Raw genomic sequence first — 14,565 nt, 5'->3', positions numbered from 1 at the left:
CAACACTGGGCAATCACAAGCAAAGGCACAAATACAATCGCGCATCTCATGCACCCGGGGTAGACAGGTATTACCTTTTTCTATGTGTCCTTGATAGTTCTCTTTCGTTTTGAACATCAGTATGTATTTCAAAGGGTTCCAAAATCTCTCCGCCGGACAGAATAAAATGCTCCCCCGCTCGGTGCACTCACTCCAAATCTTCAGGCAGCGCTTCTGCTTCTTAGCTTTTTGAATGACTGCAAAAAAAATAATATGAATGTCAGCAAGGGGCCTGAAACTCATTTGCAAGTTAAAAGTGAAATACCAGAAGGTATGCCTTTTCTGCAGTGGCTACCCCATCTGTGGGATGCTCTCCCCAAGGAGGTTTACTTTCATTATACACCTTTTGGCACCAGGCAAAAATGTTCCAATGCCCTTTTAAAATCGGGGGGGGGGGGGGCTGTTATTGGGTTGTTATTTTTTTATTTTGAATGTGTATTTTTTTTTTATCCTTTTGAAATGCCCTGAGACCTACAGGTGGTGTGTGTGTGTGTGTGTGTATATATATTTTATACACCTATACCTATACCTATACACACACACACACACACACACACACACACACACACACACACACACACATATATATATATATATATAGGTATAGGTATAGGTATAGGTGTATAAAATAATAAGCCTAAATTGAGCCTGTGCTAATCAGTATACACGCCAAAAGGAAAATATGCACAGACAGGGATACGTAGATGGATGCATATGTCACCAAATCACTCCACTAGCATTTTACTAATCTCAATAAAAGCTTGATCCCAAGCTCCCAGATCAATATCTGCCTTCTTGAGAGTTTGAGTCACATATGACGTGCAAAAGTATGCGGGGCGGGGGAGTGATATGTCCAATGCAGACTTTTTGTTTTGCACGCAAGTGAGAGCTGGGAGGCCATTAGAAGTGGAAGATCTATTTGAAGGAGTGGCACTTGGTTAAGGAAGGAATTCAAGAACCTGTGGCTCTCCAGGTGTTGCTGGACTCCAACTCCCATCAGCCCTGTCAACATGGCCAATGGCCTGGAATGATAGGAGCTGTAGTTCAACAGGGAAGTTGAGAGATGGGGGGAGTGAGAATGGGTGTGTGCTATACGTCTAAGAACAGATGCACAGATCATGTAGGAATGCATTTGTTGGTGTTAGTGTCCAGCTGTGCACATGCAGGTATGTGAATTGGGATGTGTGTGAGAAACTGTGTGGGGTTATTCCACCCACTTTTGCTTTGATCCCACTGGCTCCTTGAATGTTAGCCACAAGCGAATGCAGCCCTTGGTCATAACAGGTCCTCCATCCCCACCTCCTGCTAAACGGGGGCTGAAAAACAGAGGATTCTTGGGAGTGTCTGTTCCACACCTTAAAGTTTTGGACATCTCATAACTTACTCTCTTCCACAGAAGTCAGGTTCCGCGGCACAGGAGCAGCCAGAGCAGAGATTATCTCCAGAACGTGTTTCTGTTGTGACACCTCTTCCAAAAGGCTCTGCTGGACAACTGGAGCTAGGTTTGGCAGGACAAGTTTCTGGAAGCAAAAGAAGGGAGGAGTAAAGAGGCTACTGCTCAGGGTTGTATACTAAGCAACGAAGCAGCCAAGTTCATCTGCACATGATCCAAAACTTTCCCAGGGCCATGAGGGAGAACACCTGCCTCCCACCGCTGCGGCTGGGACACACATTGTCAAATGCAACCCAACAGCTGTGAGTTAATTGCACTCCGCTGAGCATGGATATGAATAAAGCCACTTCCTTCCTTTTGAAATTACTGTGTTGTTGTAGTGCATGCCGATAAGCAGCTGCCAATATTATGGACCACAGAGAAATGCGCAAAGAGGACTCTTGCAATACCGCAGCTCTTGGGCTGCAATTAAGGCTTTTTCGTTCATTTCGCATTTACAGGTGAATCTAACAAATCTGCATTTTTCCAAAACAATATGAGAATTGAAACAAACACAGCTATCCTTCTAAATTTGCACTTATCCGACTTCTGCAATGCAATTCTGCATCCAACCAATGTTTCCAAAAATTAGGTGAAAATGTGGATATAAAAATTGAACACACAGGTGAAAATAACACACAAGGATGCATTAAATTTGGGGAAACTGCTTGCAGAAATGTGTATATAACTCAAAGCTGCATATAAAAATATGATTATTAGAAGAAAACAATTTGCAAACTGCCATGCAAATGGAGAGAACTGAATCTTAAGACTGGGAAAATGAGAAACTGAGGGAACTGGTGTTGGGTTGAAATAAACGACAGACGAATGACAAGTGTAATCTGGGAGGCATCCTCTCGAGCATGTCTCGGGGAGTCCCTTTTATTGAATATTACAGCATTGCCACATATGTGCTTGTTGCTGATTGGTCAACACAAATACAATGCAAACAATGCAAAGGTTGCATATAGGCATTAATCATCAATAGATTAAAGGTTGGGAAAGGGAACACAGAATTGGACAGGTGTGAAAACCTCCTTATTAAACTCTTACTAGTGATTGATATAGCAAGACTTAAACTATTACTAGTGATTAATATATAGCAATCATCCGTAGATGTGGTCAACCAAGCACTAAGAACAGGTCAGGATGCAATGTCTCATGAACTCAATGTGGACTGAACATTCTAGGGTGATGAAGGAATGTCTCAGCTTAAAATGGTTTAGCCAGAGTCATGTGTAGAAGCAAAACTTCCCATCAAACTGGAACTGACAGATCACTCCATTCTCACTTGCAATCCAAAGCTGGTCGTAAAGGCCAGTGCAAACAAGATACGTCCTCGTGCGAAAATTCCTGTAAAAGGGCCTATGCACAGCAGAAACTGACACAGAAACCCCAACACTGGCAACAAATACCTTGGCAAACATGCAAACTATATAAGCACACTCACTAGTGAGCTGAGATTAGCTCAATATTAAGTTGACACAAATGAATAAATAGGTTTGCTATTGGAGCCTTATTCTAACTTCCCACCCCCATACCTCATAACTGAATGAGGATGGGGAGCAAGACTGTAACACTGGCCCTACCCCTGTCTGGGATGCTCTGCCTCCACATTTACAGCTGAAAATAATGAGTTCTCACCAGAAGGCATTTCCTTGTAGTATCTCAACAGACATTGTATGGAGCATTGAACATCTGCTGACTGAGAATGGTTCTTAGCCAGAAGATCTGTTCATGAGTAAGCATTAACAGAACCTTTGGGAGTCTAAGGCTTCAGGGTTCTTCCAAAAATCGTTCTCTCTCTCTCTCTCCTATGTGAATTGTGCTCTTCCCACTCCTGACTGCTACTACTGTATAAGGATGATCAGCATGAAAGAAGGAGCAGCTGGCTGCCCTGTTCTCAGATACAGCACAGCCAGCAATCAATGGAGCTGGAAGGGGCCTAGTTGCTGAGAGATATAGCCAGGAGCAGAGACTTTTTGGAAGTCAGCCTGTGTGGCAGAGTTACCCGGGACCTCACAATCATCACAGTGCTTCCTTGTTCAGCTCTGCACTGGGTAGTCATGTCCCCAGGGAAGTCAACATCTGGAAGTGCCTTCAAAGGCTTCCTGAGAATTTCTGCTCAGGCCCTGGAAACATAACTATCGGTTGCAAATAGTCTGACGTGCATGTATTAGGAAAGCAGATTTAAAAGAGGGTGGGTGTCTGTTTTGTTTTTACCAGAGCGCCAAATAAGAGTCTCCCGTCCCTCTGCATGTCGACAAAGACCCCTTGCCTGAAATCCTGAAGAGCTGCTGCCAATGAGACTGGGCCAGAGGTAGCCCTTTCGATGTGGCGATGCTCTTTAGAAGTTGTTGGACTCCAACTTTCATCACCCCAACCAGCATGGTCAGCAGTCAGTAATAGTGGCAGTTGTGGTCCATCATGCTGGCTACCCCTGGAATGGACAGTACCGGGCTAGATGGACCAGTGGTCCAAACTAGCATAAAGGCTGCTTCATATGTTCAAAAGATGCAGGGATAGGGCTGCAAGCCAACCTGAAAAATACCTAGGGTTGTCCGGTTCTGTTGTCATCAGATGAGAAAAGGGAAAGTCAGAGTTCCAATTACACAAAAAAGTCAGACTTCCAAGGCATGCACAAGACGGCCATTACTTCCCTGTCTTGTTAGTGGGCTTCCCAAGAAGCATCTTTTGGGGAAAGAGGATGATGGCCTTTGATCTAATCTAGCAGAGCTTCTTCTTACACATGAGTCACAGGGATGCAGCAATCTCTCAATTTTGGTTTCTCCCAGTCTCTTTTTCCCAGCCTTAAGTTCAGTTATCTACATTTCCACATCAGGTTGTGATTTTTTTCTTCAAGTTCTCACGAAGGTTCATCAGCATTTTTTAAAGTGAGAATTTCTCCTAATTAGTATGCAACAATACACATTTTTGCAAAGTGGATTTTCCCGTTTGTATATGTTATCTTCCCCAATATGTACATTTGCATACACACGTTGCCTTAGTATATGCATTCCTGAACACATGCCATGGAGACCTACAAGGCAAAATTCGGAAAAGTGAGAATTTCAAAGGATGGCTGTGTTTGGGTTTGCATATTGCTTCAGAAAGTGTGAATCAGGTAGGTTCGCCATTGAATGAGAACTAACTTGAGTTTCTCCTGCCAATCCCAACTCATGACAACCGGTTCAAATGTTTGCTGATTGTGCTCATTAAAACAATACAATCTTCTCTCCAAAGACCGACTGTCCTGTGTCTCCCGTTCCGTGAGATTAATCATAGTAATAAGACTCCAATTCCCCCTTTTTTAAAAAAAGAAAAGAGAAAGCAATCAAACACAATTCCCCACCTGCAGAAGAGCTCTGCAAAACTGCAGATGAGCTTCCAGAAGTGTATCTAGGTCATCACTGCCTGTGGTTAACTCCTTCTTTTCTCTTTTGGTATCATAGCCCAGGGATGGAAGTGTGGCTTTGCTGTAGCTGCTGGTGCTAAGGACAAGGATAAGGAAGCAAATAATTAATAGAATGAAAATAAAGCACGGTGGCAGGGGGATAAGTGGTGAACCAAGCCCTGTCTTACTGAGGAAATATGGTCAATGCTTCCTCTGGGTTATGATCTGGGATCAGATTCCAGTGATACAAAGGAATTCAGTGAAAGGAGCATAAGAACAGAACATCAGAAGAACCCTGGTGGGTAATGATAATAATAATTTATTATTTGTTTCCCCAGCCACTCTGGGCGGCTTCCAACAAAAGATTAAAAATACATTAGAATGTCAGACATTAAAAACATCCCTAAACAGGGCTGCCTTCAGATGGTTCTAAATCTCAGGTAGTTGTTTATCTCTTTGACATCTGATGGGTGGGTGTTCCACAGGACAGGTGCCACTACCGAAAAGGCCCTCTGCCTGGTTCCCTGTAGCTTTGCTTCTCATAGTGAGAGAACTGCCAGAAGGCCCTCAGCGCTGGAACCTCAGTGTCCGGGAAGAACAATGGGGGTGGAGACGCTCCTTCAGGAATACTGGGCCAAGGCTGTTTAGATCAGTTCATCAATCCATCCACTCCAGCACCTTGCTTGTCAAGAGTGGTCAAGCAGAAGCTTCTGGGAAGCTATCAGAGTAGCACATTTGGTAGATGAGTGGTTGGTAGAGCATGAAGGCTCTCTCGACTCAATACTATAGGCAGCATAATTATTTAATCTAGCCCTGTTGGGCCATCACTCTTCTTTCTCACAGTCTTCTAACCTCTCAGAGGCAGGGCTGTGTATATACAGCATTTCTGCAGATAGGGAAAGAAGGTTGCAAATTTATATAGAAGGCCTTACCTGGTACTGCGGGTCCTTACACTCCCGAGGGATGACAGTTCATCCGCACTGCCGTCAGCATTGAGGAAGTCAAAGCTTTCCAGCACTGTCTCAACCATCAAGCTCTCCACAGAGGAGTGTTTCAGTTGGTACTTTTTCGGCTGTTGGAAAATGCAAAATGAGTTGCATTTCCTTTTCAGTAGAAACCCTTTTCATCCCCATGGGCTATCAGTAGCACAGATATCACCAGTGAATATTCCAGCACTACCACCCTGATTTCCCAAATTCCCATTAGCCCCAACCCACCATGGCCAATGGTCAGGGATGATGGGAGTTATAGTCCAATAAGAAGAGAAGAGTTTGTATTTTATATCCCGCTTTATCACTACCCAAAGGAGTCTCAAAGCAGCTAACATTCTCCTTTCCCTTCCTTCCCCACAATAAACACTCTGTGAGGTGAGTGGGACTGAGAGACTTCAGAGAAGTGTGACTAGCCCAAGGTCACCCAGCAGCTGCATGTGGAGGAGCGGAGACGCGAACTCAGTTCCCCAGATTACGAGTAGAAGAAGAAGAAGAGTTTGGATTTGATATCCCGCCTTTCACTCCCTTTAAGGAGTCTCAAAGTGGCTAACATTCTCCTTTCCCTTCCTCCCCCACAACAAGCACTCTGTGAGGTGAGTGGGGCTGAGAGACTTCAAAGAAGTGTGACTGGCCCCAGGTCACCCAGCAGCTGCATGTGGAGGAGCGGAGATGTGAACCCGGTTCCCCAGATTACGAGACTACCGCTCTTAACCACTACACCACACTGGCTCTCAATAATATCTAGAAAGCCAGATTCCCCAGACCTGCTTTAGGGTGCATTCTCTAGGAACATTTTCACCCCTGTGCATGGCTCGGGCATAATCCATATGTCTGTGCAAACATTCTTGCCATCTTTGGGAATCTAGGAGTAGAAAAGATAAGTACAGAGAGCTAAAAATTGACAACAATTCTTTACCTTTAATTTGCCCCGGATGCAAAAAAGCTGGTATTCCAATTCCTCCAGTTGGATAGGGCTCGGATGCTGGGATTTCAACAAAAGCAACACTTCCTGAAGTGTCTTCTCAATTGACTTAGTTCTTCTACCACCTCTGACGTCAGAATTGCCTCTCAATCCTCTTCGACCAACAGAGAGGACCTTCCTTTGCTGTACTAAATGGTTACTCCTGTCCCGGACGGTGGACTTGCCCCTCACTTTCTCCTGATCCAGTGGGCGCGTTGGTATGGCGAGAGCGGGGTCAGCATGGGTGGTCTCTTGTAGGATGTCTAGAGTCCTGCGGCTGGGAGTTTGGCACAGCAGAAGGTCCTGCTGCTCTCCTGCCACACAAGAATCTTGTAGGATAGTCAGTGGCATGGGCAGCGCCCTCTGATTCGAAGGTGGTGTCACGTTCCTGCTTTCTGCCCCTTTCAGGTCTTCTGAGCTGAACGAGCTGCCTTCTGTTGTCTCCGTAAGGCTGTGGCTGGTGCTCCTCAGACTCATGTCGAAATCGCAGTCGGCCAAGTAGCTCAGGATGCAGGGATCTCGGGCCTCATCCCTGATATCTGCTTGTTTTTTCCCTTGCTGCAAAACAGACTGAGGCAAAGAGAGAGGTGGAACTACGCAATCAGTGCCTTTCTACAGCACATAGTAAGCGCAACTCCTAAAAGGAACCTGCAACCTTCCAGACATTGATGAACCTCAACTCCCATCATCTCTGAACAACGGCTACACTGAGCAATTCATTTTCTCTCAGTTTCTCATTTTTCCAGTGTTAAGTTCAGTTCTCCTCTCTAGAGGCTGAGCTCTCCCAGCACCATGTCCCTCAATTGCAAAATTACTCATCCAGGGAGGGATTCAACTAACTTGTTGTGCATGTGGAATGAGGTTCTCTTGTACAACGGGACTTCTTCCACCCTCTCCTCTTTCCCCCACGTTCCCTAAATCTGCTCTGGAGAAGAAAAGTTTGGATTTGATATCCCTCTTTATCACTACCCAAAGGAGTCTCAAAGCGGCTAACATTCTCCTTTCCCTTCCTCCCCCACAACAAACACTCTGTGGGGTGAGTGGGGCTGAGAGACTTCAAAGAAGTGTGACTAGCCCAAGGTCACCCAGCAGCTGCATGTGGAGGAGTGGAGACGCGAACCCGGTTCACCAGATTACGAGTCTACCGCTCTTAACCACTACACCACACTGGAGAATTGGGGGAGCATGGGCAGAGGATGGGGTGGGGTGGGGAACATCTCATTGCTCAAGTGGCCCTCATCTCCTGTGCACATGCCCCACTTAGCACTACAGGCAACATCCCATTTGTGCATGTTCAAGACATGCACAATTGCACTTGCATGCATTGCAGCAAACCTGTAGGTGGCACAGAAAAGGGCAGAAATGACCCTAAAATCGCACAAAAATGGCACAGAAACAGCGCCCAGCAATCCCACAAGCCTTTGTACAGATGTTTAAGGCCTGTGGAGCGTTGGAATTTGAGCAAGAAGGGAGCAGTTGTGGTGGAGTTTGGTGAATTTTTTTGTTTTCCCCCCTCAGGGTTTTGTTTTTCAAAGGGTTTCCAGAGGTTTAGAGGGTGTTTGCAGGCTTTTGCAATTGTGTTCCCAACATACACCATTTCACTTAAAGGCGTGGTGCCTCAGAACGTAACCCCCATGTAAACGTACATGGAATTCCACCCCTAACCCATTGTTTTTCAGTCTTCCCGCCTCACCAGAAGCTTCTTCAGCTCCTTGAAGGCCCTTGGTGCTTTACATCTTCATTTCATTAATTAGCAGCAGTTCTAAACGGCATGGCTCCTGTCTGAGGAGAGCCAGAAAAGACTAGTATATTGTGGAGCTGACACTCATTTATCAGAGGCTGCTAACTGAGCGTACTTTTGTTTTCCTTTCCCCGATACATTTCAGCAAGTGGGACAATTTCCTGTAGGCTTGTCATGACACACTGCAAAAGTGGCTGGGAGGGTAAGCGCTTGAGCGCAGAAGCTCTTTGCATCTCGCTCATACTTACAAGGTAATATTTCTCTCGGAAGCTGGGGGTGTTTGGTGGGGTCCAGCTGTATATGGAGTTTTTCCTGCTCCCCACAGAAAACTTGGAGGCAGATCCAGGAGACAAGACGAGGCTTTCAGTGTCAAAAGGGCTGCGGGAGGGGGAGAGGGGGAGAGGGAGAGAGAGAGAGAGAGAGAGAGGATGAACTCGGAACTCAAAGGTTTTATGCGCCATACCCACTGAAGAAATGTCATTCCTCTCCCCCATAGTATGTTTGCACACCACCACTGTATGGAAAAATGCTTGATAATAACAACAACAACAACAAATTTATTATTTCTACGCCAGCCACTCTGGGCGGCTTTCAACAGAACATTAAAAACAGAATAGAATCATAGAATCATAGAGGTGGAAGAGACCACAAGGGCCATCGAGTCCAACCCCCTGCCAAGCAGGAAACACCATCAGAGCACTCCTGACATATGGTTGTCAAGCCTCTGCTTAAAGACCTCCAAAGAAGGAGACTCCACCACACTCCTTGGCAGCAAATTCCACTGTCGAACAGCTCTTACTGTCAGGAAGTTCTTCCTAATGTTTAGGTGGAATCTTTTTTCTTGTAGTTTGGAACCATTGCTCCGTGTCCGCTTCTCTGGAGCAGCAGAAAACAACCTTTCTCCCTCCTCTATGTGACATCCTTTTATATATTTGAACATGGCTATCCTATCACCCCTTAACCTCCTCTTCTCCAGGCTAAACATGCCCAGCTCCCTTAGCCGTTCCTCATAAGGCATTGTTTCCAGGCCTTTGACCATTTTGGTTGCCCTCCTCTGGACACGTTCCAGTTTGTCAGTGTTCTTCTTGAACTGTGGTGCCCAGAACTGGACACAGTACTCCAGGTGAGGTCTGACCAGAGCAGAATACAGTGGCACTATTACTTCCCTTGATCTAGATGCTATACTCCTATTGATGCAGCCCAGAATTGCATTGGCTTTTTTAGCTGCCGCGTCACACTGTTGGCTCATGTCAAGTTTGAATAGAACTTCAAACATTAAAAACTTCCCTAAACAGGCTGATTGTTAAGTGCTGTTGCAGGAGATAGTTCTGTTGCAGGAATAACCTGTTTCCACAGCTAAAAGAAAAACACCAATGTCATGTACATTGGCGGGGGCGATGCAATTTTTTCACCCAGCTACGAAAGCTGCTGCATTTGGGAGGACAGTACAGAAAACGGTATTGCGAGTGTTGAGAGAACCTATTAGACTGCGCCCATGACATTGCTAGCATCATGGGGAATGAGTCCCCACTACTGTGTGTTTGACTGCCAAATCAAAACAGTTTCATTTGCTCAAGCCCTTTTAACACAGCATATTTATGTTGCTTTTATCCACTGGCTGTTTTTATTGATTTATTGCTGTTTAGTCCCTTGCTTTAATTTTATTTTCATTACTAGCCTATAGCATTGTTTCGCCTTGTTTTTTTTTACTGTTTGAGATACTCTGCTGTAAAAGCCACATTGAAAACGCTTTCATTAAAATGCGGGTAAAAGATATGACTGAAATAAATCAAAATAAACGAGGAGCAGCATGAATGCACACCCTGCCACTGGGATACCGTCATGTGAACGTAAGCTTTGATTTGCTTTTAACACTTCAGAAGCTGAACACTCATCCAAAATAATTCTTCATCTAGCACAGCAGTTTTCAAACATGATGCTTTCAGGAAACAAGTGTGTTCACATCCCCCCCCACCCTGCAAAAATGCAGAAGGTAGCAGCATTCATGCTACAGTGGTGCCTCGCAAGACGAAATTAATTCGTTCCGCGAGTTGCTTCGTCTTGCGATTTTTTCGTCTTGCGGAGCACGGATTCCCCGGGTATTAACAGCTTTAAGAAAAAGGAAGCAAACCCGCAAGACGTTTTTGTCTTGCAAAGCAAGCCCATAGGGAAATTCGTCTTGCAAAGCAACTCAAGAAACGAAAAACCCTTTCGTCTTGCGCGTTTTTCGTCTAGCGAGGCATTCGTCTTGTGGGGCACCACTGTATAGCCAAGTTCGTGTGTAGCATTTTTTAAACACACACACACACACACACACACGACTAATGCAAATCCCAAAGCAAATGAATGTGTTTGTCCCCAAATTGCAGTTTGAAAGGGGCAGGAAGAGAGTGACCAACAATTGCAGTGAACTGTAGTTCACACTGAATACAAGAAAGGTTCTGAGTAGCTTACAAGAGCAGTGCAGTGTTGTCCAGAGTACACTTAGTGTGCACAGAATGCGGCTTGAGGTGAGGGTGGTAGAAAACTTGAGGAAGGGAGCAAACTCCACACTGCAACATTTTGTTGCAGGGCCCTGCAGATACATCTTTATTTTTACATGCACATATTACTCTACCACCAAAAAGATGCTCAGAGCAGCATCCCAAAACACAGATACAGTGGTACCTCGGATTACATACGCTTCAGGTTACAGACTCCGCTAACCCAGAAATATTACCTCGGGTTAAGAACTTTGCTTCAGGATGAGAACAGAAATTGTGCAGCAGCGGCGTAGCAGCAGCAGGAGGCCCCATTAGCTAAAGTGGTGCTTCAGGTTAAGAACAGTTTCAGGTTAAGAACGGACCTCCGGAACGAATTAAGTACGTAACCAGAGGTACCACTGTATTCAAATACAGTGGTGGACACCACCTAGCAAGGGCACTGAATGGATAACAATCAATCTTGGGGAGATGGACATACCCTAGCGAAGACCAGTTATGAGATAATTTTCTGCCAGATGCATTTCAGCTGCTCAGTCTTTTGGAACAAGAGGGAGACAGACTAAAATTGCAGAGTTTTGAAAAATTAAAAAACAGAGTGCGAGATTGGCTCCATTATTATCAAATAATGGAGGCATATAATTTGGACAAAACAATAGGCTTCCAAGTGGAAAAATCAAAACTGGAAACAGAACTGTTAGACTCTAAAGATAAGAATTTGTCAAGAATGTATAGCCTGCTGTTGAAATGGAATACTCAAGATGAAATGGTGAAATCTGCTATGATTAAATGGGCACAAGATGTGGGACATAATATCCTGATGGCTGACTGGGAACAGTTATGGATCACTGGTATGAAATTTACGGCATGCAATGCCTTAAAAGAGAATTTAAAGAAAATGATCTATAGGTGGTACATAACACCAGTCAAGCTTGCAAAAATTTACCATTTGCCTGACAATAAATGCTGGAAATGTAAGGAGACAGCAGGTACTTTTTTTCACCTTTGGTGGACATGCCCAAAGATTAAGGCATTCTGGGAGATGATCTATAATGAAATGAAAAAGGTATTTAAATATACCTTTCTGAAGAAACCAGAGGCCTTGCTTTTGGGCATGGTCGGCCAGTTGGTGCCAAAGAAAGAAATAACGTTTTTTATGTATGCCACAACAGCAGCAAGAATACTTATTGCAAAGTATTGGAAGACGCAAGACCTACCTACCAGGGAAGAATGGCAGATGAAACTGATGGACTACATGGAAATGGCGGAAATGACGGGTAGAATCCGAGACCAGGGAGAAAAGTCGATGGAAGAAGATTGGAAAAAAATTTAAGTATATTTTAAAAATATTGTAAAATTAATGAATGTTAGAAGATGCTGGAGTGAATTTACATGGTCTTAGCAGAAAGGTTGTAAAGAATTAAGTTAAATTGGATTGTTAATGGGTTAAAGTGAAAAATTCAAGGTTAAATTGTGTTAAGATAAATTTATGGAACAAAATCTGAGAAAGAGGGAAAGGACTTGCTGAAACAATTATGAATTAGAATACAAAAAGGGAGGCGTGAGGAAGTCAAGGAAATAAGTAAATGAAAGATAAAGATACGAAAATACTGGATGTTAGTGTTTTTAAATGTTATTGTTAAGTTGTATTGTTTTTCATTTTTCTTTTTAGTATTGTATCTTCTTTATAGTTTTGAAGTATTGTAACTTCCCCCCCCCTCTTATTATTATTGTCTGTTTTGCTTTTACTTGTAATTGTTGAACCTTAATAAATATCTTTTTTAAAAAATGGATAACAATCAATCTTGGGGAGATGGACATACCCTAGCGAAGACCAGTTACGAGATAATTTTCTGCCAGATGCATTTCAGCTGCTCAGTCCCATGGATTTCATTCAGATTTTCTTCTATTTTTGTGCACTTCGGGGCACCACTTTATCTCAGCCTGAAGACAACCTGAGCACGGATAATAACTTCTTTACTCTGAAGGTGCTGCTGCGATACCACCGTGGAGGCAAGGCTTACAGAGCATTGAGGCTAATGAAGTTTAATTGGCTAAGTTCGCCAGTGTCACACAGCTGGGCTTTGTCAAAGCAAGTCAGTGCCACACAGGAAGATTAGCAACTCATCTGCTTTTTCTCACTTTGTAGCAAAACAAGAGAAGATCTCTGAACGGCAGAGAATATTCCACCCAAAGCAGACGCCACAGTTACTTACAAGTCCATTTCACTGGCTTGTTTCAAATGTATACACTTCACCTGACTACCGATATACAGAAAAGATGCACTGTATGGTTTTCAATGTTAAAACCTCAATATGTGGGACCACCAGCCTCATATAACCAAAATGCTTACATCTAATTAATGCATGAAGTAGTTAATATCATAGAGTAAGCTGTCCTCCCAGGCTAAGCTTGGCCACTCCCCCTCATCATAGGAGTAAGGAAGTAATGTACAGTCGTACCTTGGTTGACGGACATCTTGTGACTCAAACGTTTTGGCTCCCAAATGCTGCAAACCCAGAAGTGAGTGTTGCGGTTTGTGAATGTTCTTTGGAACCCGAACGTCCAGTGCAGCTTCCGTGGCTTCTGATTCGCTGCAGAAGCTTCCTGCAGCCAATTGGAAGCCATGCCTTGGTTACCAAATATTTTTGAAGTCAAACGGACTTCCGGAATGGATTGCATTCGACTTCCGAGGTATGACTGTAATGTATATTGTTTCCTCGGTCTACCATGTGAACTCTGGTGTGTAACGCAGGGCCTTTTCTACAAAGCCATTCTTGTGTCCCTATACAAATAATTTAGGAACTTTCACCACTGTTGATCTAATCTAAGTTTTGCTGCCTGTATTTTCTTACTTTTCTAGGGGGGGAAACATGCCACGGAACTGGATCTGTGCCCATTTCCCTTCTTTATTCTGGTTCAGCTACTGCTTTGGAACAGGGCCATGTCTTCTTTCTTCTTCACAGCTCTACAAAAATGTAGAGCACATGGGATGATGCTGTGCTCAGGTTGTGTGTGTGAATAAATCCATCAATTAACTTTGATTCCATGAAAAACAAAAACTGGTTAAGTGCTGGAACCCCTGGGGTCTCTTTGTCGCTCAGGGATTGGGGTGGGTGCAACATCTGGGTATTGTTTTGGGGGAGTATTGCTGCTTTTTTATTTTTTACTTATAACTCCTACAATTCATGTGGAAATTGTTCAGTTGGGCTGTGTACTTTTTGATGAGCTCTGATCATAATTTATGACTACTTTTGTTATGTTTGTATTTTTATTTTTTGCATTGTAAGCTGCCTTGAGCATGGTTTTTGTTAAGTTGTGGGTTGACATAGCAGACGACACAGCGATTTCTCCAAGTAGCTCTTTATTTTGTAAGCTGGAGTAGAACTGACTGCAAACAGCTCAGCCGGCCTGCTTTTATAGGCAGCCGGCTGTCAACATTGTAGCAACAACAGCCCAGACTTCCCGCCTAAAATAACTGACGTGGACCTGAGTGAAAACTATCTACAGACCTGAGTGAAAACTA

At 44.0% G+C, this 14,565-nt stretch overlaps 1 protein-coding gene across 4 annotated transcripts in view; it reads right to left on the bottom strand.

The window, feature by feature from the left end:
* RIPOR3 (RIPOR family member 3) overlaps positions 1-14,565 on the bottom strand; it is a 119,999-nt gene that overhangs the window by 16,844 nt on the left and 88,590 nt on the right. For all 4 annotated transcript variants that reach the window (XM_079979050.1, XM_079979051.1, XM_079979052.1 and 1 more), the window contains exons 12-17: positions 8,808-8,937; positions 6,774-7,388; positions 5,798-5,937; positions 4,824-4,962; positions 1,424-1,559; positions 75-236 (exon numbers count right to left, since the gene is read on the bottom strand). In XM_079979050.1, the coding sequence (XP_079835176.1) occupies positions 75-236; positions 1,424-1,559; positions 4,824-4,962; positions 5,798-5,937; positions 6,774-7,388; positions 8,808-8,937 (1,322 nt within the window). The remainder of the gene's footprint in view (positions 1-74; positions 237-1,423; positions 1,560-4,823; positions 4,963-5,797; positions 5,938-6,773; positions 7,389-8,807; positions 8,938-14,565) is intronic.

The sequence above is a fragment of the Podarcis cretensis genome, assembly GCF_951804945.1.
Source record: "Podarcis cretensis genome assembly, chromosome: 6".
In the NCBI taxonomy this organism is placed as follows: Eukaryota; Metazoa; Chordata; class Lepidosauria; order Squamata; family Lacertidae; genus Podarcis; species Podarcis cretensis.
Note: the sequence above shows the minus strand (reverse complement) of the source record. Positions and strands in the feature narration are given on the sequence as shown.